Source organism: Rhea americana, unplaced genomic scaffold (genome assembly GCF_003343005.1).
Source record: "Rhea americana isolate MKP2758 unplaced genomic scaffold, rheAme1 scaffold_125, whole genome shotgun sequence".
Taxonomy (NCBI): Eukaryota; Metazoa; Chordata; class Aves; order Rheiformes; family Rheidae; genus Rhea; species Rhea americana.
The window spans coordinates 2,125,488-2,141,213 of NW_028185317.1; the positions used below are offsets into that span (position 1 = coordinate 2,125,488).

General features: G+C 37.2%; 1 protein-coding gene across 2 annotated transcripts in view; it reads right to left on the reverse strand.

Annotated features, from left to right (window-relative positions):
• BRWD3 (bromodomain and WD repeat domain containing 3) overlaps positions 1–15,726 on the reverse strand; it is a 60,528-nt gene that overhangs the window by 15,755 nt on the left and 29,047 nt on the right. For both annotated transcript variants that reach the window (XM_085325980.1, XM_085325979.1), the window contains exons 11-30: positions 15,198–15,351; positions 14,530–14,664; positions 13,563–13,691; positions 12,908–13,133; positions 12,051–12,221; positions 9,906–10,089; positions 9,556–9,649; positions 8,767–8,916; positions 7,848–7,924; positions 6,777–6,954; positions 6,079–6,195; positions 5,551–5,658; positions 3,833–3,957; positions 3,490–3,572; positions 2,661–2,772; positions 2,181–2,242; positions 1,933–2,088; positions 1,083–1,203; positions 386–511; positions 213–294 (exon numbers count right to left, since the gene is read on the reverse strand). In XM_085325980.1, the coding sequence (XP_085182106.1) occupies positions 213–294; positions 386–511; positions 1,083–1,203; positions 1,933–2,088; positions 2,181–2,242; positions 2,661–2,772; positions 3,490–3,572; positions 3,833–3,957; positions 5,551–5,658; positions 6,079–6,195; positions 6,777–6,954; positions 7,848–7,924; positions 8,767–8,916; positions 9,556–9,649; positions 9,906–10,089; positions 12,051–12,221; positions 12,908–13,133; positions 13,563–13,691; positions 14,530–14,664; positions 15,198–15,351 (2,590 nt within the window). The remainder of the gene's footprint in view (positions 1–212; positions 295–385; positions 512–1,082; positions 1,204–1,932; positions 2,089–2,180; positions 2,243–2,660; positions 2,773–3,489; positions 3,573–3,832; positions 3,958–5,550; positions 5,659–6,078; positions 6,196–6,776; positions 6,955–7,847; positions 7,925–8,766; positions 8,917–9,555; positions 9,650–9,905; positions 10,090–12,050; positions 12,222–12,907; positions 13,134–13,562; positions 13,692–14,529; positions 14,665–15,197; positions 15,352–15,726) is intronic.

Here is a 15,726-nt window from a genome sequence, read left to right on the forward strand (position 1 = left end):
ATTAAGACACACAGTTCCATGAATCCATTTTACAAACTGGAAGGAGCTTATCGTCCCAGGTGAGCTACACAAATGGCCTAAATAGGCTTATCTCAAAAACTTACAGTAACTACCCATAAAACAAAGGCTCTACAAAAATTCTTGCTCAAACTTCTTCCAGATACTGAATTTAAAAAGGCAAAAATTCTGATGATCGTACTTAATGCTCTTACCTCTTCCTCTTCATCAGTGCTGCTTAGGTCTTCTGCTTTCACCTTGTTATATATTTCTAAAATATCGGTACAACTCTGATCTCTGCAGGGCAATAACAGAAGTCAAAATACATAACAAAATACCTCAGAAATCTAAGATGCCACTTCTGTCAAGTAAAAAGAAACACGCCTACCCAATGAAGCGAAGTAAGACATCTGTTACGATTTTGGCTGCCTTAACTATAGGACTGTCCGGCTCATTGAAAGTCCTGGCATTATGTTCGATGTAACGTACCTCCCACATCAGTGCTGAGATTCTCCTAAAGGGAAAGGAAAGAGAGAAAAAAGATTATGTATGTTATTTCCCTCCTTAGTTCAGAAGATGTTTTTTTTTTTTTTTTTTTAAGGGGGGGTGGAATTGGGTAATCCAGGTCCATGGGAAACAGGTTGCCAGACACCAAGGTACATGTCTTTGTTCCCACAGTATTGATTGCTTCAAACTAACTGGAAATGCTGAGACTTCCAGTTTATAGCACTTTTTAGCTCATTTCTGGCAACTGCACTACAAGCAAAGCATCTGGCTCAAAGGCAGTAGAGATACAGGCAGAGCATATTTGCTTCATCTACAATGTGTACAGAGAATAAGATTCAGTATTTTAAACAAACAAAGACACCCCAGATCCAGATATCAGCTTTTGTCTTAATGACGTGGCCAAACAAAAATATTATCTAAATTTGCTTTGTAAAAGATCAAATAGAACTGGATCTTAGGCTGCTGGCTCACCGAAAAAAACAGATTACCAAAGTGGCATTACATGGTATTCAGCTACACACACTGTTCTAGGTTAGGCTATAGAAAACGTAGGTTAAGAACAAATAAATCAAACTGACCTATAAAATCTGTTTTCAAGTCTCCTCCTGATTGTGGTGAGGTCAGTTGGATAAGCAACTACAGTGCAATACATGGGATAGGCACTAAGGTCCACTGGAACGGCAAAGGGATTAGAAATGTCTAAAAGACAAAAGATCAGAATAATTTAGATGCCACAAAAGATATCAGAAGGGAAGTAATACAGTAACTACATTCCTTTAAACAAACAGTTTCTGGGTATTTTTTTCTTTAATAATTCAGCAAAAGCAGTAGAGATCTACAGCTGGACAAGCCACTACCCAAAGGACAGGATGCCTCCTCTTGTATGATCTGTTAATTACATTTGAATAAGCATTTTTTGTTTAATTAACACATTTCTGATTTCCAGGCAGCAGCCAATTGCATTGCTGAAAAGCAACATGGTATACACACTTACAACAGCACTAATGCAAAAAGTGACATAAATGAAGAATATAGAAGTGTTCTGTGTACAAATATAGGGCAGATTTTTAAAAATATCATGCTATCAAACAGTTGCATTATGAAAGTATTTCCAAGGTCCTTGTTGGTGAGGATGTTTGGTGAGGATTTGTTAGTTGGTTTTGGGCAGGGGAGGGTTTAAGTCAATGTTTTGCTCATTTGTGTTTGGATACAAGCCACTAAAAATCCTCATTAACTTGAAAGGAAACAGGTCAAGCCTCACAAACAGGGAAGTATAACTGAGAAGGGCACTGCTTGAAATTAAAAAGGCTCTTTTCACTGATTTAGTTAAGCACATTTCAGATACTCCATTCCAACTCCCAACAATTCATTCGGTCTGCCCTACAGTTAGGTGCCATCACACTCCTTCTGCCCTCTCTCCAAACATACCAAGGGAAAGAAGTTGTTCAATCCCCCGAATTACTCGTTCACATTCTTCATCTCTGGAATGGGCCCCCCATTCTCCTTCCTGGGGTTTGTACAAAAGAGCTGTCAGTTCATCCGGAGTCACAGGAACTCCAGCACCAACCTCCTCCGGATAAGCAGCTAAACACGAAGAATTCAACAACGGTAAGTACTAGTATTAGTGTCACAAAGCTATATAATGATATCTGGACATGAATTCAAAACATACTTACTTCCTTCTGGGATTGGTTCCATGTCCCATGGACTCATCCTCTCTCTTTCATTATTGTCCCAGCTATTGGAGGAAAAAAAAAAAACCACAAGGGAAAGAAAAAGAAAAAATTACATTCAAATGCATAAATTAAAGCATTTGATTTTTCATCTGGCAGAATATAATGAGACGCCTTTTCTCAAACAGACTTAGAAGAAATGGTCACGTCTATTAGAAATGGGCCTGTGTCACTAGCTAGACTTGCCCCCTTATTTTTCCCTTGCATCTCCTATACATTCACTGCACTGCTGTCCATACTGATAGTGTTGTTTTAGCAGTAAGTTTGTAAATACATCAATAAACACAAAGTAGCTGATTATTTATTTAAATGGAAAAAGAGATCCTTGTCCTCAGAGGTACACATTTAAGTTATATGTAAACACCTAAGAGACCCAGAAGTGTGTAAACGTCTCTGATATATTACAACCATGTAAGTCCTTACTGGACACAGTAGCACTGGAAGGAACTATCAGGATATTCTGTCTGGAAAGGCTGCTGACTCTCCACAGTTCCAAACCACCAAGCATCATCTATTATACTGCGAAATCTATCCCCTAGAAGAAAAAAATAATCTGAATTTAGCTAAAGAACAATGCAAGTAACTGCTAAATACTTCTTYTAGAGAATCAGCTTTATCTTTCTTAAATGCACTACTTGGATTCCTACATTTTGCACCACAGGGATCAAGTCCTCCCCCCAAAGGGAAAACTCCTACATTTCTGGTACTTAACCACAGATACCTCCACACTTCAAACCACAATATGACAGTTGATTCTTCTGCTATAATAGACTTATTAACAGTTCCTCTCATTTTTTCTTTTACTACAGCAACTGTAGCAAGCATCAAGTAAAGTTTGCCATATCATCATATGTGGTAGAGTCCTTTGTATCACACGTCAGAGATGCTGCACGCTGTCTGACGAACAAACCACCACAAATCACAAACACACGGTCTGACTCTGAAAAGTCACAGGAGTACTCTGCAGCAGTGTTGCAGAAACCTCAGACAGTAAGCAAACACAGTAAGATTCTCAAGCTGAATACAAAATAAAAAGAAATGTATACTCTTCTAGGTTCTTTATCATAACATAAACAATGTAGTATAAAATCCGTATACTTAATATGTTGACATTTGTTGCAAACACCACTTTCAAGTCTAAAATACACAGGAGTTACTCAATCTCTAAAAAAAAAAAAAAAAAAAAAGTATCCTATCAAATAACTTGTGAAAAATGTTGCCAAACACATGTATGTGGTAAAACAGTAGTTACCTATCTGCCAGTTCCTTTCTTTGGCTTCATTATAAAACTGATGCAGCACAAGGAAGTCAATAACATCTGGCATATCGTGGTACCTTTATGAAAAACAAACAAACAAAAACCAAAAAACCACTATTTTCCAAAGCACAGATCTACATGTACAATACAGACAAGCTTTTCAGTCTCCAAACACAAAATTTCATGCATTTTATTTTCAAATTTGGTGTTGTAACAAACAAATACCATCACTATGCATTTAAAGGACAAAAAAAAGGGAGGTGGGGAGGGGAAGGGAGAAGGCTTTAAATTATAAGAAAATTTCTCGAAGAAAGTCGGCAGCATTTCAGTTACTCACTTTATGGAAAATGATTCTCCTGTCATTTTGCCTGTAATTGGGTCAAGGAATGCAAGCTTCAAGCAGCAGAGCGTAGGAGGCCCGACTTCATATTTAATTCCTACAGTCTTCACAAATTCTTGTTCCTATTTATCAATAAGCATGGAATAGTATTATTTTAACTTGTTGAAAACAGAAACATATCCAAGTTAAAGTACCAAATGTATACAAATAAAAAAGAAATTTGTTTCCACTCTAAGCCCAAGTAATTTCACCCATATTTCATTACCAAAAACTAAAAATCAAAACACAGCCTCCTTCGAAAGAAGGATGAAAAAGACAAAAAATGCTCATTCCCATGCTATATTTATGAACAAGGTACCCATATTTTATTTAACTATTGTAGGAAGTTTCTAAGGAACGTACCATTTTTTGGTTTTAACCACAGTGAGGGCACCAAAGTTTATACTTGACAAAACCCAAGGCCTCTCCTCACCTTTGCATAGCAACATACAGGGAAAATTCAAAGGAAATACTTCCTTTAGAAGAGGACACAACAGCCTGGTGTGATCATATCCTGTCAAACATCAGAAGGTGGCAAGATTTCTTTCCTATGTGAAACACCATTTCCTTTTCCTTACTACCCTGTGATGCCTTTGAGGATGTACTGTGTGTCACTACTTACACTACAGCTGGAATTACTGAATACCTAAGATAAGTAACTAGCTATTTTTCCACTAACGCAATTATTTTCATCAACAGAACCACATGTTCTGATGCAGCTAATACAAATATATGCTATATACATATAATACAAATATTAGCATATATAACATTCAGTTCTACATTTTTCTCTCGATATGAATTCTGAGTAAAGCAGAAATAAAATAAAATAACACTATGGATTAAATATTAGGGGACTCCTTATATTGATTCAAAGCAAAAAAGCTGACAAAACTATACAAGTCTAGCATCTACCAATCAATCCATAATATAAAAAGCAAGAGCAAGTTACTGTCTTGCTCTTTCAAGACAAAAGCACGCACAATTACACACCTAAGTAGATGCATTGTTTAATAGAGCCTGTGCATACATTTAGATCTTCTCATGATGATACCTCACTTATTACCCTTACACTGAGATCAGTAAATAGTATCTAAACTTTTCGGTCATTGTGGAGAATCAATAGAAATATAAAAAAACCTTTTGAGTTGTGGGTTCTGTACGAGAGCGCATCAAGGAGGGGGAGAAACCACAGAGTCGTAAAATAACGTAGGTTGGAAAGGGACCTCTGGCAGGTATCTTGTCCACCATCCTGCTCATAGCAGGGCTAACATCTAAGTTAGGTCAAGTTAACTCAGGGCCTTGTCCTGTCGAGTTCTGAAAATCTTCAAGGAGATTCCACTGTCTCTCCAGGCAACCATTTCCAGTGCTTAATTGCTCTCATTTTGAACTTTCTTTCCTTTAATATTCTAAATATTTCACATCTAATAGGAAAGAATACCATGCTAGGTAAGTTTTCACTTTCTTTAGTATCTTTTTGGCATCCTATTATTAGAACTGAGGAGGTGTAAAGGTTGTGTGTTAATAAATATATCCATTTTAAAATGTTAGTACCAAAATTAAAATAAACCTTAAAATAATGTTTTCATCATACTTTTCATATTGTTTTTTAATGTCAATTTTACATTACAGAGACATACTGATGTTCAGCTCTTTGAAGTAACTATTTAACTTACCCTGAGTTCCATTTTGTTCCATGGTTGTTTTTGCATGTTAATACTGTAAATTTTGGCTTTCCTTACTGCCCGCACATAGGCCTCATGGCCTTGCCTAAAGTATATGATCTTAAAAAGAAATAAGAAAAAAAATAATTGTATTCCTGTTTATTCAAAAACTTCTACAAACACCTCAGACACCATTCTTTTTAAAACCAGCTGCATGTTCCCTTATTTTGTTCCAAAGCACTTTTCTCCCTAAAAACATTTATCTCAGCCACCAAAGTAGCAACTAGTACGAGCCTCCAAAATGGGGATCATTAAGAAGCATATGGTTGTTTGAAGATGCACAATCAATTCTCACTGCTATTAATAAGAGTTATGTGTGTGCAAGAAGAGACATAGAAAAGCCAGCTGCAAACAACCGGCTCTCTGAAAACTCAGACTACTTTGAGCATGATTCATTGAAAACATTCCTTGATTTAATAGCCATGACTGAAACAAGCTCATCAGCCTAGACGGGAGTTTCAAGATTGCTACGCTCGTTACCTCATCTCCCATTTGTGGGACAAAAGGTGAGCGACGCGGTATGGTATCCAAGATCCACTGTGGAGCAAGCCATTCTTCACTTGGTTCACCTTCCATCGAAAGCAGTCCACTCGGTTTCTTAAATATATTACATTAAATTTGAAGTGCAAGTTGTAATTGCTATGGCAGAGTACATGAACAACTGATTATATAGCTAAATACAAGGGCTGAGCAACGCTGAAATGCCAGCCTTCCAAAAATCCTGTCTTTAGATGGCAAGAAATGTTCTTTAACAATATAATAGAAGATTAAGATGTTCATAAATAATCACATTTCTTTCCTTAGAAATATTCTAAATGTCAGCTTCAAAACAGGAAAAGGAAAAAAAAAAAAAAARAAAAAAAGAAAAGAAAAGAAAAGAAAATTTAGATGTCATACAGATGCACCTAACTGGAGCAAAGAATGTAAATCTGGGAGTAAACCTCCCACCAGTAACAGAAAGCTGCCTGCATGAGAAGGGAAGCACATCTATGTCACACAGCACAAAAAACAGRTCAGACCACTCTGATACTAGCATTATTGTGTTCTCTGTAGGATTTTTCTTACTGTATACTTGCTTTTCAGAAATTTTACTTTGAAAACACAACTACTTTTTTTTTTGGGGGGGGGGGGGAGGAACCTATATCCATAGAGCCAAAAAGGCCTTCAAAATTATTAACCTTTTTTCTAGGTTGTTTAAGTTTCCTTCTTTTTTCCTCCAGTCCTTTTGTTCCCTTCACATTTTCATCTTCGGAACTACTACAGATTTTCCGAGCTGCTTGTCTGGTTTGTCTCTTTGGAGGTTGGAGATTAATTCCAGCATCTGCTGTCCAGTCAGAATATTCACTCGATGAATCACTGTAGATAATATTAAGTTTTAAGAAATAAAACAGCACTTCAGTTTTCACACAACAGAGTGAGAGGCCCAACCCTTCAACGTGCTCTACTCGTGATGAGGAGCAGATGGCAGGATTAGAGCAAAATTTTATTCTCATGTGAATTTAAAGAAAACCTGAGCTCTACCAAATTTATGTGTTTCATGAGATTATTTCATCAGTTGCAAACTCATGTAGAACTGGAGTTATAGCTTATACCTATTCTTACACTATTTATCTCACCAAATCACAGATGGTTACAAGCACTGACTGAACTACATAGAAAGCATGAAAAATTTAGATAACAAGGGCATATTCTTTTGAAAATACTTTGCTAGCTTATGTAACATCTAAATAACTCACATACTGTATTTACATTAGCTCATGTTGCTTCTAGTCATAAAAGGACAGCATTAAGAATGAGACTGTAGAACCTGTACAAAAATACGTCTTGACAACAGAACAAATTAGGACATATTAAAGTATGAATGGAAGAACTCTATGTACTTCTGTCAATATTTCTAGTAGAAACAACAAACTGGCACCTGTTTTGCAAAAACCCAACCAACCAAAACAGTTTCCTACAGAATTGCAAAAAAAATTAGTCTTCAATATTAAGAGTTTTTTGCACTCTGTTTTTCACAGTAAAGTACTGTTATAAAAACTTCTGCAATTGCATTGGCGTCTTAACACATGCAAGTATTCACCTGCTTCAATCTTTCATAAGGTGCGATGAATTTGTGTGATTTTGTAATGAATTTCTATGGTTTATGAGATCGGGCAGTAATACTTCTCCCTGAATTTGTAGTCATATTATTATTACAACATCAATTGGTCTTACTTTAAATATAATAATCAGGAGACTAATAAAGCTACCTGGAACTGCTTTCACTTTGCCACGCTGCCACAGGATCATCCAAAGATGCATCACTTGTACCAGCTGTCTCATCTTCCTGTATTAAAAACAAAAGGTTTCACTTTTGGTCGAGTTTAAAAATGTCTCATCTTTATTTGCAAACAAGTTGTATGACTTGTCTCACCTTAGAAAAGTTCTGTATTTAACAACTGTTTTAGCTTTAATTAAGTCCACAGTTTCTTTCTCTATCCTAATTAATATTAAACTACAGGCTTATATAATTCCTATAGCAAGAGAAGTGTGAATTTTAATGGTATTAGAACCATAGTAAGAGACCTTGTGTCAGTATTTGATTAACTTATTTTAGTGTGAATTTACCATCTATTCTGTCTATTCACAGCATTTACAAAGTGATGATGTTCAGTCTCTTTTTACTTTGCACGCTTCCTCAATGACAGCAAGTTATATTTGAGCTGGGATATTTTAAGTTCTTCCATTGCCAGTATCAGTGATTAATACCAATACTCAATCTCTTTCAACAATTGTCTACAGATGTAGACAAAATCAAAGTGCTGAATGTGACCCCTAATACATGTGCAGTATGAAATCTGCTATGTGTGAATGCTCGAAACAGCAAGTGGTTTATCAAAAAAAAGTTAAATTTACTTGAAAATGTTTCAGATTTCCAAAAATACACAACCTTGTTCCAAGCTAGTTTTGAATCTGTACTGGCAATGAGATAAGTGATCCTTCTCTCTCCAAGATCAACATACTACAGTAAAAGCACAAATCTAAGAGACTCAAAGAGTTGAGTGTTCCTTTCCAGACAGAGAAAGGAACATGGGGTCTTAACGTCAACAGTACTCCGAGCACATCTGCTGTCAACCATGCTATTTGTGAATAGGGAACATATTGAAAGAATCACTTGCTGTATCAGACCTCAGAGGAGCTGTCTGATTCTTCCCGTGCACGTGCATTTTGACTTGCTCCTTGCTGATTGTGTTCTATCGTGGAGCGCGTTTGGTAGGCATGCTGGCGTTTGCGTTGGTTTCTTCTCAAAGACCTTCCGCTACCTGGTTGATAATCATTCTTTCGTCACAGGACAGGAGGGGCAAAAAGAAAAAGATTAGATATCTAATAGTGAGCCATGTTGCGTAAAAGTTGCCTCATTAGAATGACTGGACATTATATCCCATTTRTAGATGACAACCAGGAAATCCAGAATTAGAATTGAAAAGACATCATTTCTATACTTGTGAGTGTTTGTATGGGTGCATGCACTTTTTTTTTTTTGGTTCAATTTTTGGTTCAATATTTGCTCTACTTATTTAAAAGCTGCAGTCCCTCTTGGAAACTGGAATTGTGGAGAAATCCCTTTTTTCTAACAAACACCTGCAGCCTCTGGATAAGATAAAAACTAATCACTTAAAGTAGTGTGACACCTCTAATATTTTTCCTAGTTTCCACAAATTGAATATCCACTGTGGCTTTGCCTTCCCTGTTCCCCAGCATTTCCCCACTACTGAAGCCTGAGGGATAGCGATTCATCACTGCTAATTGCATATTACAGTAAAAATACAGAAAAATTACAACTACAGATAAAAGTTAGAGAGATAGAGTAACAGTACTATTTATCTTCTAAAACATTTCTTAACGTTGGATTTTGTTGCTGTTGTGTGCTCAGTATTGCTTCACACCCAAGTTTCCTCTTCAGCTGAATTAACTCACCCGTTGTAAGGTGTGGGATGGCTTTCTCTTCTTTTCAACAGTGTATAAATTAATTTCTATTTCACCTTTGGCAGCTCGACATTCTTCCTGGACCCTAATTACACATAGGAAACATCCATTTTATTCACATTAATTGAGAGTCTTATTAAAATACACATTAAAATACTGCTTGTTGCCTTGTTACAGAAATCTGTGGAAAAGTAGTCCTAGAAGCATTCACACATACTTCACCCCTAGAATCACATCTACAGTTAAATGAACAAATCTGTTAGTTGAGGTATATGAAAGAAATATTAAAACATAACACAGTTTAATCTTTTTTTTCCTAGCACACGTAGGTAGCATCTTACTTGCTGACACCTGGAGAGAGCTCGTTCACCACAACTCTTCTGCTCCACGCCATGAGATCTCTCTCGGTCGCCATTTGACTTCGGGGAGCGTTGTGATGCATTTGCCGGACCCCTTCAATCTGACCGCTTCTCCGGAGACCAACATTTGGTGGAGACGTTACATCCAAACTTGGACTTCGGAGAGCTACAAAAGAAAAAGATTTTTCTTTACTTCTGCGAGCCATCAATAAAATTTAGGATTTAATGCTTAAGCGTTGCGCAGAGCTTCCTTTGGTACCAAAGRACAAAGTTCAGCTCCCTTTTCCTAGGGAAGGCATCCACCGATCATTATAAAAGGAGCACAACCTCCTATATCATCTGATCTATTGGATGCACAAAACTGACTGTTTTAACTATTTTTGCATTTACTTCTGACAAAGGAGATTTTTATATATTGGTATTTGGACTATTGGAGCTATTTGGACTACGACGCGCATACTGTAACATCACATACCACTTCACATGGTCATAAATACTGTGATGTGCTGTTAGCTTTGAGATATCTGATGCAAGCAAAGAATATAATTTGTGAGGAAAGTTTTAAGAGCATTTAAGTGGCCAACAAACCAAAGTCCTGTTGATTGTTAAGAATCCTGACTTCAGAGCCTTTAAAATACTACGCTACAACAAACGGCAAGACTGCCACCAAAAGCAATAGACTGCTGCAAGTTTTCACATTTCTGTAGTATCGCAATTTGTTCTGTATTTGTAATGAGCCAGAGGCATTGCTCCTTCTCTAGACTTTTCCTCAGGTAGCACCATAAMATGATGCTACATACTCAGGAGAAATCACAGAGACTGAGTCTAGGTAACAAAGTGAGACAAAAAGGTTGATAAATATTAGGACCGGGGCAACTGTTGCCCTAAATTATCTTGTCATTTGGGAATACAGCAACACAATTTTACATGCTTATATTACATTCTCAGTAATGCAAACAGATATAAAATATTTAGCTATTAAAATATCAATTAGACTATGTATTAAGGACCTAATTCACATAAACAAATGTAGTTTATGCGGTAAAGCCACTGATAAAAGCCRGTTCTGGACCATAACAGCACATCAATCTCTATACCACTCACATTTAAAATTGCTCTTTCACAAATATATTTTAACTGAAGGTTGAGACTGAGCAACAGATAAMCCTATCACAAGAAGCAGAAAAGATTTCCTGCAAGCTGACACTGGCTGCTAGACCACCTTCATGACACTACCAATTTAGATCAAAGCAAAAGTGTGGTTTTGGATTTTTCACTAATATTTTACTGTCTTCTTCTTCAATCTAAAGGTAAGCAACTCCAATTCCAGTAATTCTAATAAGCTTTACCACGGAGATTGAATTCAGATGTGTATAATCAGTCATTTAACCTAGAACTAACTTATTAGCACATGTAAATTTTTTAAAAGCGCAGGATGACTTGCAGTGCAAGTCCGTAGCATCTGCTCTGTTACACGAAGTGCAGACAGTCAGCTGCTTCACAGTCAGCTGCTCACATCTGAGTTTATTTTTAATTTTTAATAAGGGTGTACATTAAAGTCACATTAGCAGAAAGCTAACAGCAGAATAATGTCAAGCTTCATAAGGAAATACTAAGATGGAGCAGCCGTTTATTTTATAAACACTGATGCTCAGCTTTAGCATTTATGCTGCAACAGGAAGCCATCAGTCTGTCACAACATTTTATTCCATTGATATTCTCTGATTATCAGAGATTAAACATGATAATGATTCACATGATTAAATGGAAAGCAACATCCCTGCAGTGATTAAGCGACATCAAGATAATATAGTAAAATTCATACTTGTTTTTATAAAAGGCTTACAATGGAATTAATTATACTCTAACAGTTCTAAGTAACGAGATAATGTCTAATTAAGACCACTGCATGTCCTCAGCTGCAACTTAAACTTTTATTTCCTCTGTTGGCATTAGCAGAATGCTCAAGAGCTCCACACAGGTCAACAACATTTATATGAACAAGAGAAGAAACTATCCTTAAAGACATAGTCCTGAAACATGCAGCAAGTTTAACATACTTTGATTAGTACTTTACCATGCTTTAGTAAAAGAAACAGCTAACAGAGGTAAAGAAGGTCCACTTACCTCCATTAACAGAGTGGGATCTGTTGAGTGGAGGGTTTGGAAGAGTTTCTCCCTCATTAATTAGCCTTAGATCTTGTTCCCTCTGTAGCTCTCTAATCATTCCATCAAGAATACTTTCATCCTGGTCATTAGTTTGCTGCCCAATGACTTGTTCAACTACTTCACCATCACCTTGATAAGAACAAAGCCATAACTGCTTACAAAATTATTAATTTCTGTTTTACTAAACACCATAGAAACAAATTCAAAATTGTGCACAATTTGTCTATCTGATCTGAACAGTATCTGACCAGCAGCTATCCTTCTGCTCTCATGGAATAAATGGAGCCCAAAACCTGCCTTTAAAAGAGAAGCCATGTTAAAAACCTAAAATTACAGACTATGTATAAAAAAACACAAATACGATTCCTCATAAAGAGGAACGCTGCTTTGGTAGGTATTAATGGAAGACATCTTACGGAGATCAGCATGTTACAAATTTATATCCACAGGAAAAACAAAGCCTGTTTTAAAGGACAAAAAGTGTTTCTTCAATGTCTTGCCTTCCTTCTTCCTTAATTGCATGTATCGCTACACTGAGGTTAACAGGACAATTCTTTGAGCCTGTCACTGTATACCTGACAGAAGCCTACAGATACTGGAATACTGCTCTCTCCTCATTATAACTCCAGGGAAGTTGATTCCAAACATTTCCTCTATGCCATAAAGCCACCCCATCTCCTCTTCTATTCTACACCAAATTTAAACCACTATTTTCAGAAGAACTTAATTAAGCAGATCCTTATAGTAGCAGCCTACTGAACTGGTACTCAGTACAGTGCAATACATGTATTACACACGGATTTCAGATAGCATACCATTAGCCACATATCCCAGTTGAGGAATAAGTTGTTCATCCTTGCAATTTTCTCTCCCTGGTACTAGCCGCTGATATCTTGTGGGATGAGGATTTCCATCAACATCCACCAGGAATGGAGGAGGCATAAGATGTGGAGCCTGTTGAGTCTGTTCATCCAGAACATAGTTATTTGCATCACGGATCAGTGGTCGGTAATCTGTATGGAAGAACATCTGATCTGGAATCTGCAAGAAAATTTAGTAAATATATAAATATAAAATATATAAATACAAAATGGCTATTTGCAGCTGTCTCGCTGCTTTGGAATGGCTCCCATACCCACATGCCCCAACTCCTACATTTAAGATCAGCAGGAGAAATGTTATCACAGAGAACAGACTCGTACCACAAACGTGTTCTATTACCTGAGCTTGACGCAAAGATCAGAATTCAAGAGTATAAGACCAAGGGAGATGAAGACAGAAATTAAAGCTTTGTTTCTCTGATTAAAGATTCCCTTATCTGAATCTTTTTGACTTCAGTATAACAGCAACTGTTCCATGATCTAACCACTATTTAGTCTGGGGCAGCGGGAGGGAATAAACGGTAACACAAATACTTCTAACATAAAATCAGGTCAAGACACAGACGAGTTTAAACTTCATTCAACCCACCTTTTCATAATATTTATTGCATCCAAACCCAAATAGTAGCAGATGTCCATGAGAGTCTGTGCAGGCAAAATGCTGTCCATCTGGTGAGAACTTGCAATCAAATACAGCTCCATGGCCTTGGCCCTCAATCTGTATCCAAGTATACAGTATCCCTTTTAAAATCATACAATCTCTAAACAAGTATTAGCAAGAAAATTTCACCTGTCCTCCCTCAAATATTGAGCTCTAATTCAGTGTAAATTGTCACCTTGCCCAAGACTGATTTGCATTTTTATTTTTTCCACTTTAATAATAAAGTATAACTGAACAACAAGAATTAATATCTTGCACTTTCTCATTTCCTGAAGTTTCAGTGCAACTGTCAAGGTAAGTTCTGAAACAACCACTGAAAAGTGTCCATTTTGTGTTACTAGAAGATATAGGGCAATCCCACATCAGAAGAGACATAAGAGACATGTTAGCTCCACAAAAGCAGGTTTCACAAACACAAGCGCTAGCAAGTTCAGGTAAGAAAACCCAAGCTAGCTCAGGTCGAGAAGCAGCGCAGCTGCATTTGCTCAATACTAGGATCAAAGCAACAAATCTGACACTGGGCATATTAAGATAGCTGCAGCAAAAAGCCAATCATACTGTTTTCCAGACCACAGCCCTGTGTTAAAACACACAGACTTACTGGTTTACTTTGCTTCATTTTTTGCATGATATAAACATACCAATACACATGAATAATTTTCATATGTAATAGACTTTTATAAAAGATCTATTATTACATTTACAAGATGCAAAGACATACTTTGGCATGGCTTAATGAACAGTATAGGATTTTCTCTTTTAATATGCAGGATTAATATCCTTCAATATCCTGTTGTAACATGGTCACCATGGGTATATAATGAAACCTGCTTGTGCCTTGTGTCCAGTTCTGCACAAGTGTGAAAAAAAGAAATACTTCCTTGATCACTCTTACCATGTTGAAATAATTGCGAATTTTTGTTCCTTTGTCTATATCCCATACGAAAATATTTCCATCATGACCTGCTGAAAGTATGATCCTTTGGTCAAACGGATGAGCTTCCAGAACAAAAACTTCATCATCATGACCCTGCAATAAAAGCAGGGTGAAAAATAAAATATGTTTCTTCATGTAATATCTCCAAACATGCCAATATTTAGTGTGAGGACATCTCAGCACAGGTAGACTTCTACAGCAGCTCGATTTCCTAGATACTAGACTGCACCCAAGTCTGTACTCAGGCCACTTCTCCATCAGAGGATTGGCCTCATTACTGCCCACTTTATAAATACCTCAGACCGCAGCTCAGCACAGTCAAGACGGAGCGGGAGGGGGAGGAAGGAGAAATCAGCAGGGAGGACAGCTGCAGCCCTCTAATCTGGGCACAGGCAGCGGCCTCCAAAGGTCTCCCTTGTCAGCCAGCAATCATCAGGGTCTAGCAGCACTTTAGCTATCAGCTCCTTTCCCCATGGGACATTACTCCTCCCGATATGCAGGAAGCAGCTGGTGTACTTCAGGACAAAACTTTCCTCACCAAGAGGTACGACGATGCAGTTCAACCTCAAAACATTTTCAGAGATGAATTATAACAATTCGGTATTATTTCCTGGAATTTTACTCACAGATAAGCTATGAAGAAGCTGTCCTGTGGATGAGTTCCACACTTTCAGAAGGAAATTGTTGACTGCAGTGATGACGGTGGCATCATGTCTATCCCAGGCCACCATAGTAACCTTCAGTTTAGAAACCTTGTCCTCCCCAGATGCTACGTTGTTTCTAAGGAAATGTATTATTTAGGAAATAAATCAGCAACTCTGTACACAGTAACATTTAACAGCAGTAATTCAGTTTGAAAATAGCAAAATTATGGTTGCCACCACCGTGACTACTGGCCAACGAAGGAGAATGATGCATGGGTACTGCAGTGATAAAAACAGGTACAGTAAATATTCTGTGCACTAAGACACACGTAGAGAGTTTTATTTCCTTGAGTAGTTAGAAAATCGCTCAAGGAAAACTTTAGAGCAGCTTTTTTCCTCTAAACTTAGAGCATTTAAACTTTTTAAATGACCTTCTTGGTCTACCCAACTTTCAAACTAGTCAGTTCTATTGTCTTTTTCCTAAGGGCATTTTTCTTGTCAGTCATCAAAA